General features: G+C 47.5%; 2 protein-coding genes across 2 annotated transcripts in view; both read right to left on the bottom strand.

Annotated features, from left to right (window-relative positions):
• LOC135391619 (uncharacterized) overlaps nt 1–24903 on the bottom strand; it is an 83912-nt gene that overhangs the window by 57281 nt on the left and 1728 nt on the right. The window lies entirely within an intron of this gene.
• LOC135392483 (uncharacterized) lies at nt 3830–16516 on the bottom strand. Its single transcript, XM_064623191.1, has 3 exons — nt 16444–16516; nt 6492–6676; nt 3830–4279 (listed from the first exon to the last, which is right to left on the bottom strand). Exons 1-3 carry the CDS (start codon nt 16514–16516, stop codon nt 3830–3832), a joined length of 708 nt encoding a protein of 235 aa, XP_064479261.1.

Genomic DNA, 24903 nt, shown 5'->3' on the forward strand with positions numbered 1-24903 from the left:
CGCAATGCGTGCAGATTTGACCTGCGTAACCCGCGACCAAGTGTGATTCAAATTACAGTCCCTCGCTGGATGTGTTGTTGATGTGCTGAATCGTCTTAGACGAAGACCCTTGGACACCAATACTGTGCTATGGCTACAAAAAACGCGTTTCGACTTCTCGCCTTTTCTTGTCTTTGCAAAGATTCTGAGCGCCTTAAATTATGACGCAGCCCCTCGTCTATTTGGGAACCGTTGGTGATCCGTGGCACGAAAACGATGGATTTTCTTGTGTTTTCCGGTTGAACACTGCGGTACCTTCCAGCGCATCGGTGGAGCGACTGTTGAGCTCGGCAACAGATGCATTCATACGAAAGAGAACGAAGATCACTCATGTAAAAGATCCAGTATCAGGCTTCTAGTGGAGTGCAATTTCTCATTAATAAACAGTTGATGCCAAGTGACGGCATGTTTGTTGGCTCCTTTAACTATGCGGCCGGTAACGTAAAAGTAACTCGTTACCTGTGGGTAACGAGCACTCGTTACTTTTGTATGCTGGTAACCAGTAACGTATTTAGTTACTTTTTTCTGAGGTAACGGGTTACGGTATTTAGTTCCTTTTTTTTCGGTAACGGGCACAAGTCTGCTCAGGGGGCTTTCTGCCCCAGTTGCTCAGCGGAACCCATTCCTATCCTTATCACTAGCTTCCGTGCGCTCAGTTCTGCAGATCGCTGACGAGTACTGCGCACGTCTCACCACGCTTTCAGCCTCTGGCGCTGTCTTCTGCACGTGATATCCCTATCGTGCTGGATTCCTCTTCAGACCCTGCCTTGGACGTACCTTCTCGCTTGTTGAGCTTGAATCTGCCCTGAGGAATTACCCCCAACACAACTCGCCTGGAGCTGACCAGGTGACGTACAAAGCCCTCCGAAATCTCCCCTTATGTTGGCGTCGGCTCCTCTTGAGGTTCTTTAACAGAACCTGGCGGACAGGTGAAGTTCCACGCGGATGGAAAACTGCAATAGTTGTTCCTCTTCTGAAACCAGGCAGGTCGCCGCATAATATTGATTCCTTTCGCCCGATTGCCCTCACAAGCTGCGTTGCGAAGACAATGGAGCGCATGGTTTTCCGCCGCTTGAACTGGTACCTGGAAAGCGCGCGCTTTTTTCCTGAGGTGATGGCAGGCTTTCGTCAGGGACGTTCAGCAGTCGACAACGTACTCGATCTCGTCGCTGAAGTCCAACAAGCAAAGGCTGAAGGCAACCTCACCGGTGCAGTTTTTCTCGACGTAGAGAAAGCTTATGACAACGTGTTGCACAGCGCCATCGTCGCGACGCTACAAGAGGCGGAAATAGGAGGTTGCGCCATCTCATGGATCCAGGACTTTCTAGCTGACGACGCATCTTCGTGCGCGCAACGGAAGGTGACACCGCTTTCCATCCGTCCGTCGTGGTGTCCCACAGGGAAGTGTATTGAGCCCTCTCCTCTTTAATGTTATAATGGCTTCGCTTCCCGCCCAGCTTCGTGATCATACCCGCATCACTTTGTACGCAGACGACATCTGCATATGGACCTCTGCCACCCGTCGAGACAAGGTCCAAAACCGGTTACAATGCGCCTTGGATTCCATTGTAGAATACCTTGCCGACCGAGGCTTATCGGTCTCTCCTGCTAAGACCGTTGCCATGGCCTTTCGCCCGACGCTCATTCCAAAGGTATCCATTGTTCGTCAGTGGGACACCGCTGGACTTTGTGCCTCATTGCAAGTACCTTGGCGTGACATTAGACAGAGGCATGACGTGGTCCCGGCACGTGAAAACAATAGCCACCAAAACCAGCGGTTTTGTAAATGCTCTACGTTGCATTGCTGGATCGTCGTGGGGCCCTTCATGCGCTGACCTCCGTCACGTGCACACAGTGTTGATTCTGGGCGCATTGCGGTACAGCCTGCCTATTCTACACGCCTCAGCATATCCGGAGAGCGTGAGCTTCTCAATATTCAGGCCCGAAGCCTCCGCGTCTGTTTGGGAGTTCCTAGAACGACAGAGACCTATTCTGTCCTGGCAGAGGCACGCGAAACACCAGCAGCGTCCTACGAGACGTGGAAACACTCCGGATATATGCGCGGTACCTCACACAGCATCCTTACCATCATCTTCGGCTCATTGATATTGACTGTCCGGACTCCAGCATTGGTATTGCTGTTGACCGCCTCAAAGTGCACCTCCCCGCCACACAATCAGTGCTTTCCTGTGCCCGGCCAATGTGGACTCTTCGCAGGCCTACTGTATGTGACCACATTCCTGGTCTTCTGAAGAAAAACTCTGTACCTCCCGTTTGTTGCTCACCAACTTACACTGGAGCACCTTCACTCAGCGTACTCTCAACGACTCCCTGTGTACACTGATGGATCAATGTCTCAAGGGCGGATCTACTGCAGCCTTTTACATGCCACATGAAAACCTTGAAGTGGGCGCACAAGCTCCCCTACGAGACGTCATCTACTGAGTCCGAGCTCTTCGCCATACTGACGGGCGTTTGAACCACATAACAGTATCACCGCCTGGCGCTTGGGTTGTGTTCACGGACAGTAAGGTGGCGCTAGAAGTTCTAGCAAATTATTGTTCCAGAACAATCGGCGGCCTAGACACCATGATAGTCTCAATATACAACCGACTTCTATATCCTTTGGTCATAGCCTGTGTTTCCAATCCCAGCCACACCGGCCTGCACGGAAACACCCGCGCAGACGCCTTAGCACATCGGGCACATGGGACGGCACCTCCAATAACTGTCTCCTACCACTTTCAGCCGCATCGTGTCGGTTACAGACACAGCGACTCCGTCATAACGGCACTCGGCAGTTTCAAGAGGACGCTGTCCGACTGAACGACCATCTCCGGTCTATCGACCCGTCGATGGATTTCGTTGCCACACACCACTGCTCGCGTCAAGAAGCGTCCATTCTACACCGACTACGCCTTAATGCCGCCAGGACACCTCTACTTCTCTGTAAAATGGGTCTTCTCCAGTCGCCCAAATGCCCCACTTGCGCTGTTGAAGCTGATGTTCCACACCTTCTCCTCGACTGTCACAGATTCGACACCCCTCGAGCCACGCTGAGACGGCGCCTACTCAAGCTGCGGTGCACGGTCTTTTCTTTGGCCACTCTGCTCGGCCCAGTACGAGATCACACACAGCGGTCTGTGACCAAAGCAGTTCTGACTTTCTTGAGAGATTCAGGTCTTATGAACAGCCTGTGAACTCAGTCGTGCAATCCCATTCTTCTGTGCCCCACAATCACCCTCAACGCATTAACCTCATGCTTTCCTTTTAAAGTCACTTCTGTGATTCATCTCATCATTCTTTCACCGTTTGTTAGTCATCTTTTTTTGTCATCTTGTCTTTAATCTACCTCATCCTTCTTTCATCATTTGTTAGTTTATTTCCTAATTCCTTTTCTTTTATTTATTTCTTATTTCTTAATTTTATTTATTTATTTCTTATTCCTTCCTACTTCTTTCTTTCTTTAATTCTTTTCTTTTCTTTTTATTTATTTCTTATTTCTTAATTTTCTACATTCTTAATTGGCCTACATACAATTACATACTCCTAATTGGCCTACAGGCTTCGTCAGGCTGTCAGCTATCATATCTTCTGTACGCAGGTAGGAAATAAAAAAATCACCGCTTTCTATTGCGTGTCTAGCGAAGAGATATTTGAGGGTGATGTGTTTGGACCTTTGATGCTGCACTGGATTTTCGATTAGTCCTTATGGCCGCTTGATTGTCGCTCTTGATTTCCAAGTTCTCCGTACCGTGTTTGCAGAATCCAAGTTCTTTAAATAATGTCCTTACCCATATACCTTCTTTATGGCTTCAGTGATAGCGATGTATTCCGCTTCACACGTTGACAGCGCGACGACTTGCTGCTTCGTAGATTTCCGACTGATGGCTCCCTTGGACACGGTGAATACGTAAGCAGTACGTGACTTCCCTTTGCCGGACTCGTTCCAGCTTGCATCGCAATATCCCACGACGGGTTCTGCACAAGCTGTGTACGTGATGCCCACGTCTTTCGTCCCTTGCAAGTAGCGTAGCACCCTTTTGGCCATTTGCCAATGAGTGGACGTGAAAGAGGTGTTAAACTCACTCAAGTAGTGAGTTGCAAATGCGATGTCTGGGCGTGTTCCTTGCACCATGTACATGAGGTTTCCGATCAAGTTTTGATAAGGGACCGTTGATTCAGCTTTACCTTCCGTTGTCTGACCAACGTTGTTATTGGACCAGTTTCCATTGGAGTCCTGATCGGTTTACAATTTTCCATGCTGTAACCAGGGAAGGGTAACGGACGTATTTTTGTTACCGCTTCCAGTTTCGTTACGGCTATATTTTCGTTTCCATTATCCGTTTCTGGCACCAGCCTTTCAATTTCGTTTCCGTTACGTTTCCGTTACTGTTTCCGGTAATGGAAAGGCTGTTACAAAGCTGCGGGAGGACAGCCCATTCCCCCGTCCGACTCTGTCAGCACCCTGTTGTGCCCAAATGCTGCTTCGATGTCACTCGTACACACTACACCAGTAATTTTACGTTGTTGGGATGCGCACATCTTGCAAGATATATATAAAAAAATGTAGGAACATGGCTTTAGTCACTTTGAGTCGAGCAACTCAAGATCGGCGTAACCTTCATTCAATATCGCATTCATAAGTGGACGCTCTGAGTAGTAAATAACACTGCAATAGTCACACTGAAATGAAAAAAGTAAAAAACACATAACTAAAAATCGTAGGCTGTCGTCCTCGTGCTGTGGTGGAGTATGGTCATGTGTTGATGTCATGGAGTTATGGGAACTGGGACGAGGTAAGCGAAGGATGCACCTTCGAGATCCGATATTGCGCTTTTATAGTATTTAGAGCATTACAGGAAATGGAGTCATCAAAATACAAAAGTAAATGACAAGCAGACTTGTACCGTAATTTCACGCGTATTAGCCGCGGCTTATGCGCGATTTTTTTTTCTCACGGGTGCCCTGCGGCTTATCCACCGGTGCGGCTTATCTGATGACTATTTTTTCCTGTCATTTTTCCCATACGCCAGTTTTAACGAAAGGGCCGGGCCTACAGTGTCTCTGGAACAGCACTGCCCTGCCGATGCACGAACAGTGCGTAACAGGGACGGGTCCACATTCGAGTAGATTAATCTTCCTGGTGCATTCCCCCAAGCAGCTTTAACGAAAGTGGTGACAGTGATTCACGTTTTCTGGAAGACCACTGACCCATCAGTCCATAAAAAACGCCCAACAAGGGCACAATCCGATCTTGGTAGAACTCTAGAGATGACCTCCTTTGTTGTACACTATGGACCACAGGGTTTATGGCCTTCTCTATGATCTCCTTTGTCATTTAAATCAGTCGTCTGGTATTGCCCGCGGCTTATCTGCGAGTGCGGCTTATCTGCCAGAAAATTTTCAAAACGTTCCTAAAAACGCGTCCTGCGGCTTATCTGCGGTGCGGCTTATACGCGTGAAATTACGGTACACCTTACTAAAAAAAAGTAATTGATTACCGTTACCGTTACCTTGTACGAAAAAGTAATTTTTTTACCGTTACAAATTACTTGCCGGAAAAAGTAATGAAGTAACGCCTTGAAAAGTAACGCGTTACTTTGCCAATTACTTTCGATATCTGAGAAAACGATATAAAAACAGATAGAAAAAAGATATAGAAAAAAGATATAAAAAAAGGGTTACCGGGGTCGAGAGTTCTGTGAAAAATGTGTCGAGAGGTTGAGAGTTTTGAGAGTTCTGTGAAAAGCGCTATTCTATTCTCACAGTGAGTGGACAAAGAGGTTCACGGTACAACCTGCAGTCCAACTTACTGCATACAGGCCGGGTTACGGATAGTACACATGAATGGGGAGAGGACAGTGGACTCAAAAATACACTACACGTGCGGAACACTGTGGCAATTGACTTCGGGGTCCTCGAGTAAGTAATTGTTGCGGAAAAGTCCTAGATATAAGACAGCTGCCTTGCACCGAACTTGCAGAGGGCAGTTGGTTTTGTCTTCTCGCGGCGGTGAATCGTCCCATATATGTGTGTGTGCGTCGTCCCGAACAATGTGGATTCTTTAGTTTCCAAGTAATCGATTACTTGGTAATTGACTACTGAAAATTGTAATTGAATTACTCAAAAAATTACTGGGCCCCAAAAGTAATCGATTACGTTACAAATTACTCAAAAAAGTAATTGATTACCAGTAACGCAATTACCCGTTACCCGTTACGTACAAGTCTGATGACAAGTCATTCAAATGTCATCGCACAACAGGAATAGCCATTACCCGAATTCAATACCGGGCAATAATTTTCGTTTCCGTTTCTGTTTCCGGTAGTGGAGGACACCACGTTATCCCCCACAGAAACGCATACCACGACGCGTTTCTGTTTCCGTTATCGTTACCATTTCCAATTTCGGTAATATACCGTTTCTGTTTCCGTTACCATTACCGTTACCTTTCCCTGGCTGTAACGCTTCAAGATGTCACTTATGTACTTCTTCCGGTTGAGCGTGAGTTTCTTATTGACTTTGTCCCATGTGTTCTCAATTCCCAGGATGTAGCTTGGTTCGCCTACGTCCTTTAGGTCCACCTTTTCACCCAATTTTTTAATTGCACTTTCCAGGGCGTGTTTAGTTGTGGCTAGAAGCAGAATATCGTCAACATAGACTCCCAAAATAACCTTGGTACCTTTGTTCTCCAAGACTCAGTTGTCTGCTTCTAGCCGTCTATAACCCTGCTCTCTCAGGATTTTATCCACCGTTCTGTATCAGGTCCGTCCGGCTTGTTTTAGCCCATATATTGCCTTTCTCAGCTTACAAACCTGGGACGTGGTGTTTGGGCTTCCTGGTGGTTGCTCCATATATACTTCTTCCTCGAGAATTCCATGCAGATACGCAGCTGTCTCATGATCATTCCTCCTTCATTCGCTAAAGCAAGTAGTGTTTGAAGGCTCGTGAGTTTTACAACCGGCGAAAAAGTTTCATAGTATTCGAGTCCATAGCCCCTGAGAACAGCCAACCGCTACGACCCTTGCCTTGAACTTGTCGATTTTTTCGGTAGATCCCCGTTTGATCCTATACACCCCCACGGCAAACTTTTTTACACTTTTTTGGTGTAAATGGCTTGTCCCATGGCGCACACCTTTTTGGTGTTGCCTTTACACTCATATGATGGGTGTTTTCTAATACACCCTTTACTTAAGTGTATTCCTAATAAAACACTGTTATAATGGGCGTTTAAAACAAAAACACCCTTAAAAGGGGAATATTCAATTGAAAATACCTTTTATGATGGAATTGTTTGCTGACAAATATGCCCTCGCAAATAGCTAGTGTAATAGAGGCTTCTGCTGCAGCATACCGAGACCAGTCGCCGAGACATACAGTTCGACATGTTTGCTTCTATGGCAAGCACCACCCTGAACACGGCAGACTTCCAGCCGTGGTGCCATCGTAGAACCTAAACCGGAGCGCAATGCGTCGCAGGCAGCCTCGTTACCTTGGTAACACTGTGGGACCAACGTGAGTGTGGAGGCTTCAAAAGACCTCGGGCACCCTCAGTAGCCTATATTGGCGTGTCGGGTGAATCATATACTGAAATAGAATTTGTTGGGGCACGTTGGTTACATGTGGGGGCGGGAAACGTTTCTAACGGTAACGGGAACGCGTTTTTGCAATTAACACCCACGCTTGCAACGAGTCAAAGATACCTAAATACCTAACATCCTTCCCTGTCAAATACTGTGTTTTTAACACAGATTACTTGCTGAGCGGAGCTGTGAAACCAGCATCAAATGGAGTGTAAAAAAGGTGTACTAGACGGTAAACACCTGTTTCAACACCCCACTTTACACCCGTAATGATCGACATTGGATAAAACGTGGTGTATGTCGATATTACACTTCTAGTAATGCTCTTCTTGTACCCTTGAGCATGAAGTCCTTGAAGAGAAGGTACTACATATTTTATACCCTCTATAACCCTCCTTTTCACTCATGCATGAACTTAACCGCTTTTCAGATAAAATCTCTTTCCTCGAAGCAACAGCTTGCTGTGAGGGCCTGTTTCCAGGCCGCAAAGAAAAAAGGTGCTACAGGAATGCGCTACCAACAGGAATGGATACTTCAGTGCATAATAATGCGGTAAGCTTACGCCACATTGTGCGACGAAAGAAGATGCCCTCCATACATATTCGTGCATATGTGACTTTTTTCCTATTTTTCTTTTACTTTTGTTTTTAGTATGAAGAGTCCAGCGCTTTATGAACATGTCCGGAAGCAAAATATCCTTGTTTTACCTGAGAGAACTACACTACTGAAATACTTGAGTAATTATCGAAGTGGGTTTGGTTTCAACCCAAACATGTTCAAGGTGCTCAAGGAGAAGACTAGGACAATGTCAGACTTCGAGCTACATGGAACCATTTTGGTTGATGAGATGAAGCTCTCAGAACACTTGAGTGTTTCCTCTCACACAGTTGTGGGCTTTGTAGACTTGGGAGAGCGGTACCTCCAATGATAAACATACACCTGCTGATCATGGCCTCGTCCTACTGTTCAAGCCATTTTGTGGTGACTGGAGCCAAATTGTAGGTAAGTTCAGTGCCTGATCTTACTTATACAACAGCGACTTGCAGATGTATTTATGGGAAGGCTGTTACAGGTGTCTTTGCGTCACGGAGCAATGTAAAGGCAGAACCGGTGTCACAAATAATTGTAGATGCTGTCATCCTTTGTGAGCAGTCTGGACTTCGAGTAGACTGCACCTGCTCTGATGCAGCAGCATGGAACCAGCATATTGTAGCTGCATGGAGGTGTGACAATGACAACCTGACACTGAAAGTTATGCCCAAGATAACCCATACCACCCTGCTCCCAAATCCTTTTGAGAAGATGCGGGTTAACCTCGCATTTCATTTCATTTCATTTGTTTTCGGATGAAGTGCTAAGAGGAATACTGCTGTACAGGGATGTAGTGGAGAACCAGTATAGGGATGCCCAGGCCACAGAAAAGTTCATCAAGCTTGTGAAAACCTTGATTGAAGTTATGACGTCACGCTGTAGAAAGGATGCACTAAGGTGAGGGCATTCGCGGCTTGAATGAAACCTCAGTTCTTTGTAATAGACATACTTTTGATTTACGTTTAGGAAAGGTACCCACCAGGAAAGGTTCATAGATGACTTCCTGAGGGCTTACGTGTGACACTTGCAACAACAAAAGGCCTCCTTTCGTACTTGCCTACACGTGGCTATGGGTATCTCATGACATCCAGGATCAGCCAAGATCCACTAGAAAGATTGTTCGGAATCATTCGACAGTTCTCCGGTCCGAATGACCACCCAACTCCTTCCCAATTCCTGATAACTGTCAATTGTTTGAGTTTTTACAACCTCGCGAGGTCACCTCGTGGCAGCAACGTAAGTGAGGGTGTACTGTAATCTTTGCTGTCATGCGAAGACAGTCGAGAGACATGCATGGATTTGGTGGACAAGTACGTTGAGAACAGTCAGCTTGGCAACACAGAGACAGCCCTTCGTGACGACCACAATGAACACATAAAGTGCAGTGACTCTCGTCTTATTTGCTACATTGCTGGCTATGTAGCTCTAAGGTGTGTTCTTCCACTCAACTGCATGGACTGCACTGCTGCTTGTGTCCTGGATGCAGCACCCACCTTGGACAGCAGTCAGCCCTCATCGTACACTTCAGAAGTAAGCAGAGGAGGGCTTCTTCACTGCTCAGAACTCTTATTCACTTTCATCTCTACATTAGAGAATGTGTTCACTGACATTTTTTCTGGTAGTTGCATGCAGTCAGATAGCATAGTGGAAGTCATGACACGTGCTAGACCACATGTTCCAAAGCTTGGGTGCAGTGTACATGGTGAAGATTTGAAAGTTAAAATATTGAAATTTTATGCTATCATAAGGGTGCATTTTTACTTTAAGGAAATTAAAAAAGCAAGAGTGGCACGGAAAACTAAGCAGAAGCTTGGTAAGCAAGCACGTTTACAGTGAAACGTACTGCCGTCTAGCATTGTGCAATATTTTTGTGTGCAATATTTTTGTCTGTTGTTTATGTATATAGAGTGCGCAAATGCCTAAATTTATGCTATTTCAAGGTTAAACCCCTGCTTCACATTATCTCATTATTTACGTGTACCTTCTTGAGCGTACTTCTCACACAGGCAGTTATTACCTTTTCTTAGTAACTTGCTGCATTATGGGCAGTTTTGCAGTTATGTGAGTATTATTAACGCAGGAAAAGTTTGAAGAACACCGTCGAGTCGGGGAGTGGTGATCCAACATCATCAGCCACATGCCCTCCATCAGACTGTGCCCGAGAGCTTGTCATATTAAAATTGTTTAAATGCTCCAGTGCTGTTTTTATCATTTACGCCAGTGTTACGCGATTACACACGCCCATACGAAAGGACGCGAAACCGCGCACTGTGGAACCGTGCGGAACTTTCGTGTATGATTTTTCCTTTCTTTTTTAGCAAATACTTTTACTAAAGTATAATTCATGTACGATTTTTGTTGTTATTCGTCACCACCCATCCTCAACTTTCCCGCTCTGAAAAATAATAGCTAAAATATTGTAAGAACGTAAAGTGACCACGCAAAACCCCGTCCGGGCTATTGAGCTCGCTTCGAACCTAGCATACACCCATCGCGTAGCGCCGTCTATGCAGTCATCAGTGACCCGCCCGTCCGCCAGCTCGTGTCTTCCCACTTCGCCTATTCCCATTTCGCCTAATGCTTTTTAGCGGATTATCTCGCAATCCCTTAGGGAGTTCACCAACTTCCAACTCAAGGGGGTCCCATTTGGCCTAATGTATGCTGCAGACAGTCCCACTTCGCCTACTGATCCGTGTCACGTGATGAAAGAAGGCGGTCCACTAGCGTGCTGCCAAAAGTCACTTTCGCATCTTCACATAACTTTACAACATCGTTGGTTTTATTCAAGCATAGCATTGCGTTAAATGCATTTTTTAATACTTCCTGAAAAGTAAATGCGAGAAATGTGTTATTCTTTGTCGGGAAGTCAAAGTTAATTACGCATCTTCACCTAACAACTTTATCCCTTTGCTAGTTCTATTCAAGCGTGCTGCCAAAAGTCAGTTTACCTGTTATATTTCGTATCTGTGTGCTAAACCAATGAGGTCTGTCACAGATCACGTGCACAGGGACTACGTCACGACTCACGACCATCTGGTTGGTCACGGCGTACCCTTCGCCATGCCTTCGTGTTCCCTCCGCTCTATTAAAGAGTGGGGTTTCCTTCTTTTTTTTTTCTTCCTTTTCTTTTTTTGAAGTGAGCAAAAATCCAAAAATCTCCTTCTTATTTTTTTCATTCCAAGTCGAATTCCCTTAGCCGCACGAAAAACCTGTGTCCCTGCTAGTGATTTTGCAAAGTGGTACACTCTCAAAACTGAACTTCACCGCATAGCAAGTCCTGCGCCAACCATTGCCACGAATGATAGGGTTATCGGCTCCGATTCGAGGAGAGAGGGAGGCGTACGCCTTTTTGTGTCAATTATCATATATCCAAATTGACACAAACAGGCGTACGCCTCCCTCTGTCTTCGAATCAGGAGCGAAAACCCTATCATACGTGGCAATGGCTGGCGCAGATCGTGCTATGCGGTGAAATTCAGTTTTTAGAGTGTAGCAGGTCCGTTTCCGTGTCCAGTCTGTATGGAAACTTTTCTCTTTTTTACGTTAAACATTCATCCATCCATCATTCATGAATCAACGAAAACGTTTTCCTCAATAATAACCGATTCATTGTATTATTTGTGGCATCGCACACACCTTCGTTTGTAAATGTAAAGGGTCCTTGTTTCGGACGACGCAAGGTTGTCGTCGGACGAGCGCATTCATTTCTTGCAGACGTCACTATCGGGGCGGGGCATGTAAGTAACGCCCACTTGTCGACAGTCCCGTTTCGCCTAATGAGATTGCGCAGCAGTCCCATTTCGCCTAACGCCAGTCACCCCTCCCACCTCTTTAATCCGATAATCCGGATTAGGCGAAATGGGATGTAACCCGCCAGCTCCGTCTCCTCACACCAGGTTCCTCTAGTCGCCATACTTCGTGTGTGACGCTGTGTCACATGAGCAAGGTTGGTTACCGAAAATATTATTGTTTCCGTTTCCGGTAATTGAAAAACTCGGCTTTTCGTTTCCGTTTCTGTTTCCGTTTCTGGACGATTTTCGGTAGCGGTTTCTGTTTCCGTTTCCTTTTAAGAATTCCGTTTCCGTTTCCGAAGTAATTTCAGTACTGGTTTCTGTTTCTCATCCAGAACTCGTACTGTCTGGTTTTGGCTTCTTCATGTCAGATATTCTAGTTACATAATCGATGCAAAAGGACAGCAAACACAAACACTAAAGACTTAAAGTTCGTCACGAATCTTATACACCGCAAGTAGATGTCTCTCTAGGTTGCGGGAATGCACGCCTTTAAGTTTCAAAAGTCTCCGCTTGTGCGCAAAAATAACACGTCATCCAAAACTACCGCGTCCATCTTGCTGCGCAGTGGGCTCAACACGAAAGAAAGTCCCGGAAATAAACGAATGAATAAATGAATGATGACTGGAAGAATAGTGCGGATATATATAATTTTCATCTTAACGCGAAAACACTGAGGGAAACGTCCTGCGAATTTGGTTTCCGTTAACGTTACCATTTTTTAAATTTCGTTTCCGTTTCGGTTTCCGGTAGTGGAAACTAACACAATTTTGTTTCCATTTCAATTTTCGTTTCCTCTTGAATTTCGGTAATTACCGGTTCTCGTTTCCGTTTCCGGTAGCCAACCCTGCACGTGAGGCGCAGGCCTGATGCTTTAGGATATTTAATATAACCAAGTAAACTTGTGTCGTACAAGTTCAATACAGTTCCAATATAATGTAGCACAAACTAATTACACAAAATGCTTACACAACAGAAGTCACACTCTAAGACAAGCTAAAACAAGTGTAATATTCCCAAAGAATCCCACAAAAGAACGCCACCAAGGGAGCCAGTGGCCATTCAAGGAGACATGGCCGCGGCGGACACTAATGTACCGTGTCGACCACCTTCGGAGGAACTCTGTCTCTCCAAGTGTAACAAACTGGGTCTCCAAGAAGATGACTACCTGCTTGTGGAGCGACATGATGAGAGGGTACTGAACGCGAAGGCGCCTGCTTTGAGCTACCGCTCTGCATCTGTTCTTCCACAAGACGTACCTTGCCACTGCAACGAGCAGAAGAACAAACCTGTCCCTGATCCGGTGCCCTAAACGGTAGCGGAACGGGAAAACCCGTCAAACGAGTGTCCAAAACGTCCTTGCTACAACGCAGTCGTCTAACACGTGAGACACTGATTCAATGTTGGGACAATTCGGACAAAGGGAGGTATTGGTAACACCCCACCGATTTAAGCGATCACGCGTAGGTAGAACTCCCCAGGCCGCCTTCCACAAAAAGTCACAGACTTGGCGTGGGAAATTGTCGGGCCGGATATCACCCCACGATAGACCCAGGTTTCTCAAGTTATTCGATCGGGGTTCATCCAAGAGACATAGCAATTCGCAGATACGTGATGCAGGGACCGATCGAGGATCGACCTGAGGGTCCTGAGCCTGTAAGTCGCAAAATCGCTCCGCGATACGTCGATAAAACAGGGACGGGGAAGTGGCTTCAGGGTACCTATTCCCTAGTCCGCGAGGAACTAATGCTCTGCGAAAGTGGCCCATCCAGTACAATGCAAGCGCACGCGCTGAATGCTCAGTGTCGTCAAGAACACGAAGGACAGCCCGAAGGGCAAGCAGTGTACAAAAAGTAGAAATGCACGGGAGGCTCCAGCCTCCCTGGGATCGCGGCTGTTGTAGGACCGCGCGTCTAACAAGAGCTGTTCTTCCTCCCCAAAAGAAAGAGAATATCACCGAAGAAACCCTAGTGCATACAGCACGGGGCTGTATAGCAACCCGGGAAACGAACCACAGCTTACTACATAGCACATTCTTGATTAGATATGCACGCTCCTGAAAAGGTAGGTCAAACCTACTGGCTATCGAAACCTTGCGTTCAACGTCCTGAAGCAGGGAATCCCAGATTTCTCGTGCCACGCCCCGTTGGTCAAACACTACCCCCAGGATTCGAAGGGATAAGCACTGCTCTATACCGCCCAAGAAGTTGCCACTAAAACCAGCACCTGGCAATGCCTTACTTTTTGTATTGTTAAGCCGGGCACCAGAAACACGCGAATACTCGCCAAAAATCTGAAGCGCTTCGCACAGGCTATCACTGTCCCTGAGAAAGAGTGTAATGTCATCTGCATACGCAGATACCACCACCGAACCGCCGCAGGGGAGCGGAAACCCACGAATACGAGGGCAAGCAGCAAGCCTACGTAACAGCGGGTCTATGCACAACACGAACAGCATTGGGGATAACGGGCACCCCTGACGAACCCCACGTGTTATTGAAAACCGCTGCGCGATGTTGCTGTTAACGACGAGGTCACTTGTCAAGTCTGAGTACAACGACCGAAGCAGAGAGATGAAGGCTACGGGAAAGCCAAACATACGCAGAACACCAAAAATGTAATAATGCTCCACGCGATCAAAGGCCTTGGCCTGATCAAACGAGACGAATGAACCAGGCTGGTGAAAGCTGTGGGCATATTCAATGCCATCTCATATAGCAAGGACGAGAAGATAGTTCTGCCCAAAACTGAGCAGGTCTGGAATGGATAGACGAGGTAGGGAAGTGCATTCCTCAAACGTGTTGCGATAAGTGGAGCAAGGTTCTTGTAATCACTATTCAGCAACGTAATAGGACGCCAGGATTGTGGCGAGTTGCTATCGCCACCCTTCGGAATAAGGACAATGCGATCATGCTTGAAAGAAGGCGGAAGTCGGTGCTCTTGTATAAATCTAGTGAACAACGCGACTATAGACGGACCCAGGGCTGTCCAAAAGCATTTGTAGAACGGCACAGGCAGCCCGTCTGGGCCCGGAGCAGAAGAGACTTTTTGTTCAGCAAGGACGGCTTTAACTTCTGATAAGGTCACAGAACAACACAATGCCGATCCCAAATCATCTGGCAGTTCGGGCAACGAAGCCAGGAAACGTAACATCTCTTCGCCAACCTCGCTTTCCTGGCTCTCAGAAGAGAACAATTGTGCAAAGAAAGTGCGAAATACTTGAGCGATGTCTGATGGGGCAGAGGAGACAGACCCATCCGCCATGCGTACTTGTTCGACATGACTCTGTCGAGGTTGCCTAATGTCGGAGTTAGGCATGTAGCGAAACACGTCGGGGTCCAAGACAGGACGGTTGCGGTTGAACATAACTGCCGCGGTCCGGGACGCAAAGCGCAAAGCCCCGTAATAGCGCTCTTTCAGGATGGCCAGATACTCTTGCATGAACAACGTAAGGGGCCCTCCACGTTTCACTATGAGCATTCGACGACGAAGTTCATTTAAATGTTCAGTGAGAGCAACCTTCCTACGTCTACCAGCTGTGATCAAAAGCTCTGACCAGTGCCGCTTAAGGGTGTCCCAGACGACCGGGTCGAAGTCTATCTCACGCAAAGAGTCACGGATTGCCACCTCTACTTCTGAAGTAACTTCGGATCGTGTAATATTGCGCTATCTAGCCTCCACCAGCCGGGCCCTCGAGTTTCCAAAGTCGAGAGATCCAGCGCGACGAAAAAAGGTACATGACCTGAAATATATCCCACCGAGACAGGAAACGGTGACGTTGGGCATTGAACGATAAAGTCAGCGTATTCATTAAGCACATATGCTCTGTCCAGACGACCTAAACGAGTTCCCACGGGACCAAGTGTAGTTGAACTGGTTGCCATACAAATGGACCCAGGCATCAGTTAAGGAATACTGCTGCACTATTCGCCTCAGTTCACGCGCGTTCCATGTAGGCCGGCCGAAACCTGGACCAGATACATCCCTGCGAGAATCTAAAACACAGTTAAAATCCCCTATTAATATAAGTGGATGCGGTTCAAGCATGAACGAGTGCAAGTTTTGAAAAAAAGCGTTAGATAACCCAGGACGAGCGGGCCCGTACACGTTAAGAACACGAACTTCACAGTTTGCGATGTAAATATCAAGACACACTACGCGGCCCGCAGCGTCATAACAACAAATACAATCACGAAGCAGCGACGGTCGGAAGACAACTACACCGACTCCCTCTGACCGCGCAGACCCCAACGAGAAAAAACAGTTAACAGAAAACCGCCTACGAAAATCACATACGTCACGACACCCGAGCTAGGTGCAGTATCTCACGCTGCTTACCCGGGTATTTAAACCCCTGGGCATTCAGAGTGAGAAGGCTTAGTCGCATGAAGAGTAAAAGGCTCATCATCATTCCTGGGAAGATCCGGAGTCCGTACTAAGCTCCATTACGTGGTCGCTGTCAACTCGCTTCTTCTTTTTCACTTCCTTGGGGCTACTCGTTGAGCGCATTATTCTCTTGGAATCTGCCCGACTACAGTCCACCTGAACAGTATCCACGGTGACCCATTCGTTGAGGATGCAGCAGCTGGCGGAGGAGACACGAAGTTCTCGTCGGCAGGTACGTTGTCACCTGGAGGACTAGAAGTCAAGGGAGGCTCACCCTCGGAATCCATTTTCTGATCCAGCGATGCATCCTCTGATTCGTAGCAAACCGTGTTGGAGTCATCAGATGAAACTTCCATTGAATCATTCCTCTCCGCACACGGCGACACCTTTTGTACTGCGCTGGATGGCAGATGAGCTAGAGTTTCTGTCAGCACTCCTTGTTCTTCACAGGGCAAATCTTCAGCCTCCTGCTTCCGCGGATCGGCGGGGCATCGTGTAGCGGCGGAAAAGCAACCGCTGGCGAGACCAATACTTCAGAATACGGTCGCCTCTCCGTGCAGTCGGCGGTAGCATGGTTGGCTCCACACCTTTGACAGGGTCGCTGACAGGATAACGTTGGGTGACCGAACGTGCTACACCGGTCGCAGAATTCTTCGCGGCAAGCAGCCTTAAAATGACCCTCTTTTTTGCAACGTCGACAGACTCTCTTCATGCCAACGTAATCAAAGGTTAGCGATGGCCAAGTACACGAAGAAAATTAGGAACCGGGTTGTTCACGGACACCTCGATTTTCACCACTCTGTCCCCATTCCTCACTGTTGGCCTACCCTTGTACCGACAATAAGAAATATCCAGGACCCGCCATGTGGATGAAGGGCACTACGAAGACATTCATTTGGGATGAAAACTGGAAGATATCGACAGATGACGTTGACGACTCTGGGACCCACGGGGACGATTTCTACACTTTCATTCCCAACCTTAATACTGCCAGCCGCATGAACCTTCTTCATGGCACTAGCTGAGTAGACTACCACCTGGAAGGACGTTTCTCCCAAGTGTTGTACGCTGAAAACGGTGGCATCTCCGGCGACCGCCTCACTTGCATCGACGATGTCATCTACAGACGTCCCAGCAGGGACAGACACATTAAAAGCCCAGTATTTCGACGGCGTGCGATCTGACATTGCTGCCCCGGTAGAAGGCGTCACTCAGATGACGTCCGGGGCGACCACGAAAAAGTATCCAAAGATCAAGAGCCAAGAGAACACACGTCCGAACGCACTCTAAAAATGGTGACACTTTTGTGACGCGTTGCAAGCGTCACTTTTTTGCAAAAAAGTGACGCTTTGCTCAAGTGTCACTTCCAGACGCTTTTTGTTCCTTTTTGCTTTTTGAAGCATGTGTCACGAGAGCTCCCACAACAAGTGTCACAAAAAACGTCGCACACTCTAAAAACAGAGCTTCACCGCATAGCACGCCGAAGGCCAACCATGGTACAGAATGATGCATTTATCACTGTTGGTTAGTTGAAAACAGGAGGCGCAAGCCTTTTTGAGACACTTATGCAGTTATGATAAGTGTCCCGAAACGGCTTACCCTCGCGTTTTCAACAAACCAACAGTGATGAAGACATCGATCTGTACAATGGTGGCCGTCGGCGTGCTATGCGATGAGCTTTGTGTTTAGAGTGCAGGTGGTGTCGTGGTCACGACTGTGCTGGTGGTGCTAGCGAAATGGCTTGCGGTTGTCGGCGTCACAGAGGTGCCGGCTGTGCTGCTTGGGGTATTTCCTGGGGTTTCCTCAGACACTTTGAGCCATATGATGTCGGCACAGGACGGACACTCCCCCACGGCGTCAGTCATGACGTTGCCCTCGTGGTCGCAACATCACCTAGTTGCATAAAGTTGAGTGTATTGTCTCAATCTCAAACTTGACAATCTTGGTAGTTGTGATGTCGTGTGATGTGGCACGTTTTGGGGGAGACCCATCGTCATGGTCATGGTCATTAAAGGATGGAATGTGGAATGAAGGTGGTGGCTGCATGATTGGGACGACACCACAGTAGTGCATTGAGTGCGCTTCCACGAGCCCACACAGGGAAGGAGCCAAAGCGTCCGAGACAGCATGAGACAGAATATGAGACAGCTACTTAATTTTTATGCAGAAGACTCTCAGAATGTGGCTCTATAGGCTTCAGAGATGGGTGAAACATGCAGCGGACACTGACACCTGATGTACTCGTATGTGGAAGGCACGCTCACATGCTAGGGTTCATGTGAAAAGAGAAACATTTTATTTCAGAATCGATACAGTGCGAGTCAATCGCGCGACAAGCACGGAGTGCAAGACCCTCCTGGTTGCTTGATTCCGTAGAACCCCGACTAAGATGGCAATCGTTGCTCGAACTGCATCTCGAAATACAGGGGTGTCCTGAAGGGAAGCATGGTAACTGAATAATTAGCAAAAGAGCTTCATTTGCGCTTGCGTTGGCGACTCACACGCTATTCTGAAATTTCCTAATAGGGGTTCTGCTGGTCCGATACATAAGTGGTCAGTTTAGATCACGACACATTAAAAAAGCTAAGTGAAGACAAACGAAATGCAGAACGTAATCGGAAGAAACGGCGCAATGAAGTATGAAGAAAAACAGGCCGCAAAGCCTCCATTCTCGGGAGCTACTGAAAAACCTTTGAATTTCTCTCCATCGCTGTAACTTGCGATTTCGTATGTCAAAGAATTATGGCGCACAGATGCACTGGTGAAGGATGCTCATTACTCGAATACGCGTCGTACCCGCGGTGCAGACGCGCGCATGCGATTGTCTGCTTGGTAACAATTTCAGATGCATAAAGTCAAGTATTTCCTAATGCTTTAGGGAAAGCAAGGTGGGGTTTCCGAAAGAGTGCTCGCGTTCGACAGGGGGCAGAGACACAGGGAGAATGCGGCACACTTTGCTCCAATTTATCCTCCAGCCTCCCTGTATTCACATGATTTCATTGCGTTCGTCGTTCCGAAAAGAAAACAAACCCCAAATAACTTACCGATACCTCCGTGCTTCACTGAAGGATGCCCTCACATGATGCACCATCCTACGGGTGTGAACGGTGTGACCTCATATCTGACAAACACTAGCATAGGTCATACGCACAGATTCCTCGAGATATTCCAGTAACATCAACGTCTGAGTCGTCACAGTATTCCCGAAGGCGAATTAAAGAAGCTACATTAGCAGATAAAACCGGACGCGAGAAACCTCGTGAGCGTCCTCGCTTGAACTGGCCAAAGACTTGCCCATTGTCGGTAACTGAATGAGAAAACATAGAGATCCGAAGCGTTCAAACAGCGAAAATATCAAACCATGTGTCACGGGCAACGGCCGCAGCTGCGGCAAGTGTCACAACTCCAGCGTTCAAACGCCCTCCCAGGCTTCAGTAATCATCTACGACACCTCAGCCACTTCGGTGGCAACAAAAACGCGTTTCCGGTAACTGTATATGGACTAAGTTCGCTCTGTGACACATTCCAAATCCAAGTTTGGGCTCGCCCCAAAGTGTCACACCAATTTCACGTGTCACTAAAGTGTCACGTTTTTAATCGCCGCCTGATGCTATCTACACTGTTAAAACAGATGGTGGTGGTGGTGGCGATAGGGCTTGCCGTTGTCACCTCACGTATGTGGGCAACGTCACGACTGACGCCCTGGGGGAATGTGCGTCCTGGCCGACTTCTAAGGGAACTGTGCCGACATATGTCTGAAAGCGTCTGAGGAAAACCCAGGAAACAGAACTTCACCACATAGCACGCTCCCAGCCAACCATCATTCCGAATGATATCATTTCTGTATCCTGATTTGTTCAAAGCAGGGGAGGTGCCTATCTGGGACAAGCATAATGTCTCTCAGATAGGCGCCTCCTCCCATTTTCAACAAATCAATGCACAGAATGATATCATTCCGAATGATGGTTGACTACGAGCGTGCTATGTGGTGAAGTTCTGTTTTAACAGTGTATATGTACTGAGGGATGGTCAAAACCTTCTACGAGGAACCTTGGCATTCGAGAAAGGTGTTACAAATGGCGCATTCCATTGGCAGAGCTGGGTCAAATTGTTTGCCCCGGGAAGGGGCAAAAACTGTTTTATTGGGCGCGTTAGGCAGGCTCCCGAGCGCCATATCCCGGGTTCTTAGGCAGCGTTCACACGGGGCAACTTTTTGCAGCAACTATGAGCAACTTTGGAGTTGCTGTCAGCCGGCAACCTCCAGTAACTCGAGTTGCTCAGAGTTGCTGGGAATCGCACGCCGACCGAAAACTTGAGAAGTTGCTCGTGCATCGGCCAATCAGCGAGGGGAGCATTGACACGTGACTCCCGATGGCGTTGTGGATTTCCTTCGTGGATTCATGGGTTCAAATCCTGCAGGTGCAGCTGAGAAATAACTGTTTCTTTCTTTACGAACTTCACGGAAACATATCAGTTGCCATTTCTGGAAGGTAATCATGATCTATTGGGTCAATAAAACTGACTGAAATTTGATAAACAGCAGCTAAGAAAAGATTCCACCAGTTCGATTCGAACCCACATTCTCCGGTCAACATAGGTTGCTTGTGGGCGGAGCTACCGACTTGCTGCGTGTGAACGCGGACTCGAAATTGCTCGAAAGACGTTGGTTTGAGTTGCTTCGAGTTGCTGGGAAAAGTTGCCCCGTGTGAACGCCGGCTTAGGGGAACGTACCTTTGGTGTCTCCACTTAATGGTGTTTGTGAGGCTATCCGGAAGCCGAGCGCCAGAGCCGCTGAGCGCGCGCCACCTATCGAGATTTATTCTGTCGTCTGCTTTTAAGTAAACGTAGCAGTCCTCTATAATCGTATGACCATTTACCGCAAACATCCGATAATTCCGGAAACACAAAGAGCATGGACGGACATACTCCCTTCCTACACCCAGGCGACACACTTGTCACCATATTTCACCTGAGGGTGTAGTACACCATTGTTACACCCTCAGGAACTTCCAAAACAAGTTCTAGGGTGTGAAAGGGGTGTGATATTTGTTAATACACCTATTTTACACCTTTAAAGGTGTGAAACGATTTAGAGTGTAGGCAAAGCACGGCTTTGCTTTCTGTTGCTTCTTTTTTGGCTGGCTCTCTCTGCCATGTGGTGGACGACCCATCGGCATTTCTTAAAACCACAATACAACGACACAAACACGTGACGATGCGAAGGGAAACTGGGCAAACGCAGCGGAAAGTAGCATACACCCGTGTGCGCGCGCCTCTAGCGGCCCTCATCAGCATAACGCCCGCACTCTCAATGGGAGGGCGAGCTCAGCTCCCGAACCAGGTTCCTTCTAGTTGCCATACACGAAGGCCTGCTGTGGATGCTGCTATGACGCCAATGAAAGAGGAAACAAGAGAAAAGCTCGGAGCAGCTCGCAAACGCTCACGCAGGCCTCCGTGAGTTGGGCAATGCGCAGGCCTTCTACTATATAGGAGGTGTTGCCTGGTACGGCTCTCGTGACGTCATCGCCCTGACAGTGACTCCCGTTCTAAAATTACTGAAATCAACACTAGAGATGCTCGAGAGTCGACTCCCAGCGACTCTCTTCTCAATGCGAGTCGCTGGAGTCGTTGACGTACTGTTATACTCACACGGCACGACTCCGACTCGCGGTTCGCACGGTTTGTGTAAACGAACACAACCAATATGGGTTTAAACAAATGAGTATTGGTAACGGGTTATTAGAAATCTACCATAAAGATGAGAGACAAAAGCGACTTTTAGTAGATCAGAAGCCGTTCACGATAATGGTTCCGAAAGTACGATAAGACAATCGCAGTGTTTCTTTGAAACGAGGGGGGGGGGGATATATGTTTATTATTTTTAGAAAAGAGGGAAAGGTGACACGGGTGACATCACATTGCTAAGCTTGAATATGATAACTTCCTTTATCGTATCGTTTTATTACAGTTCTTCCAATTGCCTAAAATTCGTTAAAGCCGAGTGGTACGCAGCAATTGAATGAGGGATCTCATTATGAGACGAGTCTTCTTGGTCTTCTTTCCAAAGTAGGCTTATCCAGCTTGGCTCATTTCTACGCAATCTATTTTTCGTGCGTCATACATTTTCCACTAATGGTCATATAATTGAACAACAATAATGCACACTGAGAGAACAATGCACCGTTGCGGGAGAAGAATCTGTCTCTGTAGAAATATTAAGCGGTCGCCTGATAACGTTCCGGGAATGTATTATTTTCAGACGACGCCGGTGACGCACGCTGTTGTGTCACACAGAGATGGATAAACATCCAGAGGTCAACGTCTGCGCACTCTTTCGATAACGTCATGCACCTGGGCCGGCTGACATGCATTTCCAATGAGAGAGCTTTTATCTCCTTCCCTCTTTCGGTGACGTCACATCTATCTATGGCCAACAGCGGCAGTGGGGCCAGGGGCGTGACATCAAATCAAAGAGTGCGCAGGCCTAGTGTTTCAAGGTTTCATTGCCCAAGAGCTCCTGTCAAAACGAGCCGGCGCAGAAAGCTCATTTGCTCGTTATTTTGGTTTCGTTACTGATTCACCTTTCCCACACTGCCGATATCCGGAAACCCATCTATGAAACCGTGATACCACAATCTTCGGCATCGGCCGACAATCTACGTGGCAACTTTTTTTTTTTTTTCGTTCAAAAGTGCTTAGACATTAAATAAAGGAATTTTAAAAAGCAGCGCTGCTTCCGCGTCTGCAGAAGCTCCGGCAGCGTGACATCACTCCCTAAGCGGAGGAGTAAAAGTCTCGGCACAGCATTCCTTTTCTCAAGGCTTTTCATTTTCGCTTAGAGTCACTAAATAAGCAAAACGTAGCTTATAGTCACTAGCTAGAGTCGTAGCTGGAGCCACCAAATAGACCACCAACTAGATAGAGTCTAGTTGCGCCCTCATGCTTTTTAGGGAGTGACGTCTTCTCGCAGGGAGGGAATTCCGGCATACTCTCACCATGTCATAATCGGCAACTCGTATGCAAGGTCGTTCGCACTATATCCGTTAGAAGCGCTAAGCATTGGCCGCGGGATCTCCATCATGATTGAATACAGGAAATTTGAATTTCGAACGTGCAGAAGCGGACATGCGACCATAGCAGACTATACAGAAACAGTTCCATGGAAACTCGCAGCATGATGATGATAATCAATCTACAACTTTAGCAAGAACGTATCTCCCGTGGGACGTGAACCGCTTGTGCAAAACTCTTCAGGTAAGCTGAAGCACAAGCTGTATAGCAACGACAGAGCCATTTATAGGGAGAGTTTGGCCATTCTTTGATCTTTTGCCGCATCATGGGTGGAGCCTATTTTGACGTCAGAGTCGTCGTTGCGCCGCCCAAAAAGCTTGAATCCGAGCGGAATCCGCTTATCAGCCACCTAGTACCCGCCATATTGATGCTGTCCACCAGCTGGTTAACAGCTTCGTGGTCGCGCTGAATGTAATCTGCAGGAATAACCGGCTTATGACCCACTGGCGCCATTGATAAGGGGGCCTTTGTTGCCGAACTGAAAGAGTTCAGGGACGAAAGGCTTTCGAAGCAAGAAGTACGCACGTGTCTTCTCTCCTTGGATTGTAAACAACGATCAGCATCAATATGGCGTCGGCAACCAGTTGACGACTGGATAACAATAGAGCACGACGAGGGAGGTCGTTCAGCCGTGACGTCGCATGACGCTCTTTAAGTTAGGCTCCTCCTAATGGCCAAACTCGCTCTGAGCAACGGAGCGGAAGGGCGCCTCTAGCGGGAGGAGTCGAAAACACGGTTGGTGGCTCGCGCGAGCCGTGGGGCGTCCGCACTCTACATCGCTCAACGCGCCTGCACGGGCGACCGTGCAATCGGACTGCGACCGTTTGTGAAGTGGCAATATATTCCAGTTACTGTTAATTTATGTTGTGATCCCGCCGTATCTGCACAGTACGCAGGGAATATTTTTGCAGGCTGAATTCAAGGAACCCTTAGAGGCAGGACACTCCTTGTCTGGAATCGATACAGCAGCAGCAAGCCTGTACCTGTACGAAATATTAGTTCAATTTCGGATGTCGAGGACGTGCATTCTGAGGGGATACAGTGAAGGAGTACTTCGAACAGCTGGTGCCACTAACAGATGTCGCAAGAACCAAATCTGCCAAAAGACACTTGGTTGCCAGGGCCAAAATCCAGTTTGGCCCACAGAAAGGATTGGACGTCTGACGGCCTCAAATTTTAGAAGCCTCCTGCACTGCTTGAAGCCGGAAGGCTACGTAGAGACCATTTTGTATGGAAAACAGCCAGAAGTGCTCAAGCCAGGCGACCCAAGGCTCTATGGTATCCAAATGAAGATTCTGCTGTCGACCAGTACCTTGCAGTAATGGGACTATACGATAAATACGTAGTTGTGAAAAAAAGGGCTACATGTCCTTTATTTCCACATGTCCTACATGTCCACTCCTTTATTGCCGCTTCCACAGATCGTACTGCAGAAGATG

Source organism: Ornithodoros turicata, chromosome 4 (assembly GCF_037126465.1).
Source record: "Ornithodoros turicata isolate Travis chromosome 4, ASM3712646v1, whole genome shotgun sequence".
Classification (NCBI taxonomy): domain Eukaryota; kingdom Metazoa; phylum Arthropoda; class Arachnida; order Ixodida; family Argasidae; genus Ornithodoros; species Ornithodoros turicata.

What these genes read in the sequence shown, in the direction of transcription:
- LOC135392483 (XM_064623191.1), bottom strand. Translation starts at nt 16,516, where the DNA reads ATGCGCTCAACGAGTAGCCCCAAGGAAGTGAAAAAGAAGAAGCGAGTT. An exon ending in CGACCACGTAATGGAGCTTA is followed by an intron (nt 6,677 to 16,443) that starts GTACGGACTCCG and finishes TTCTGCTTCTAG; the next exon opens with CCACAACTAAACACGCCCTG. An exon ending in AGCGTTACAGCCAGGGAAAG is followed by an intron (nt 4,280 to 6,491) that starts GTAACGGTAATG and finishes TAAACCGATCAG; the next exon opens with GACTCCAATGGAAACTGGTC.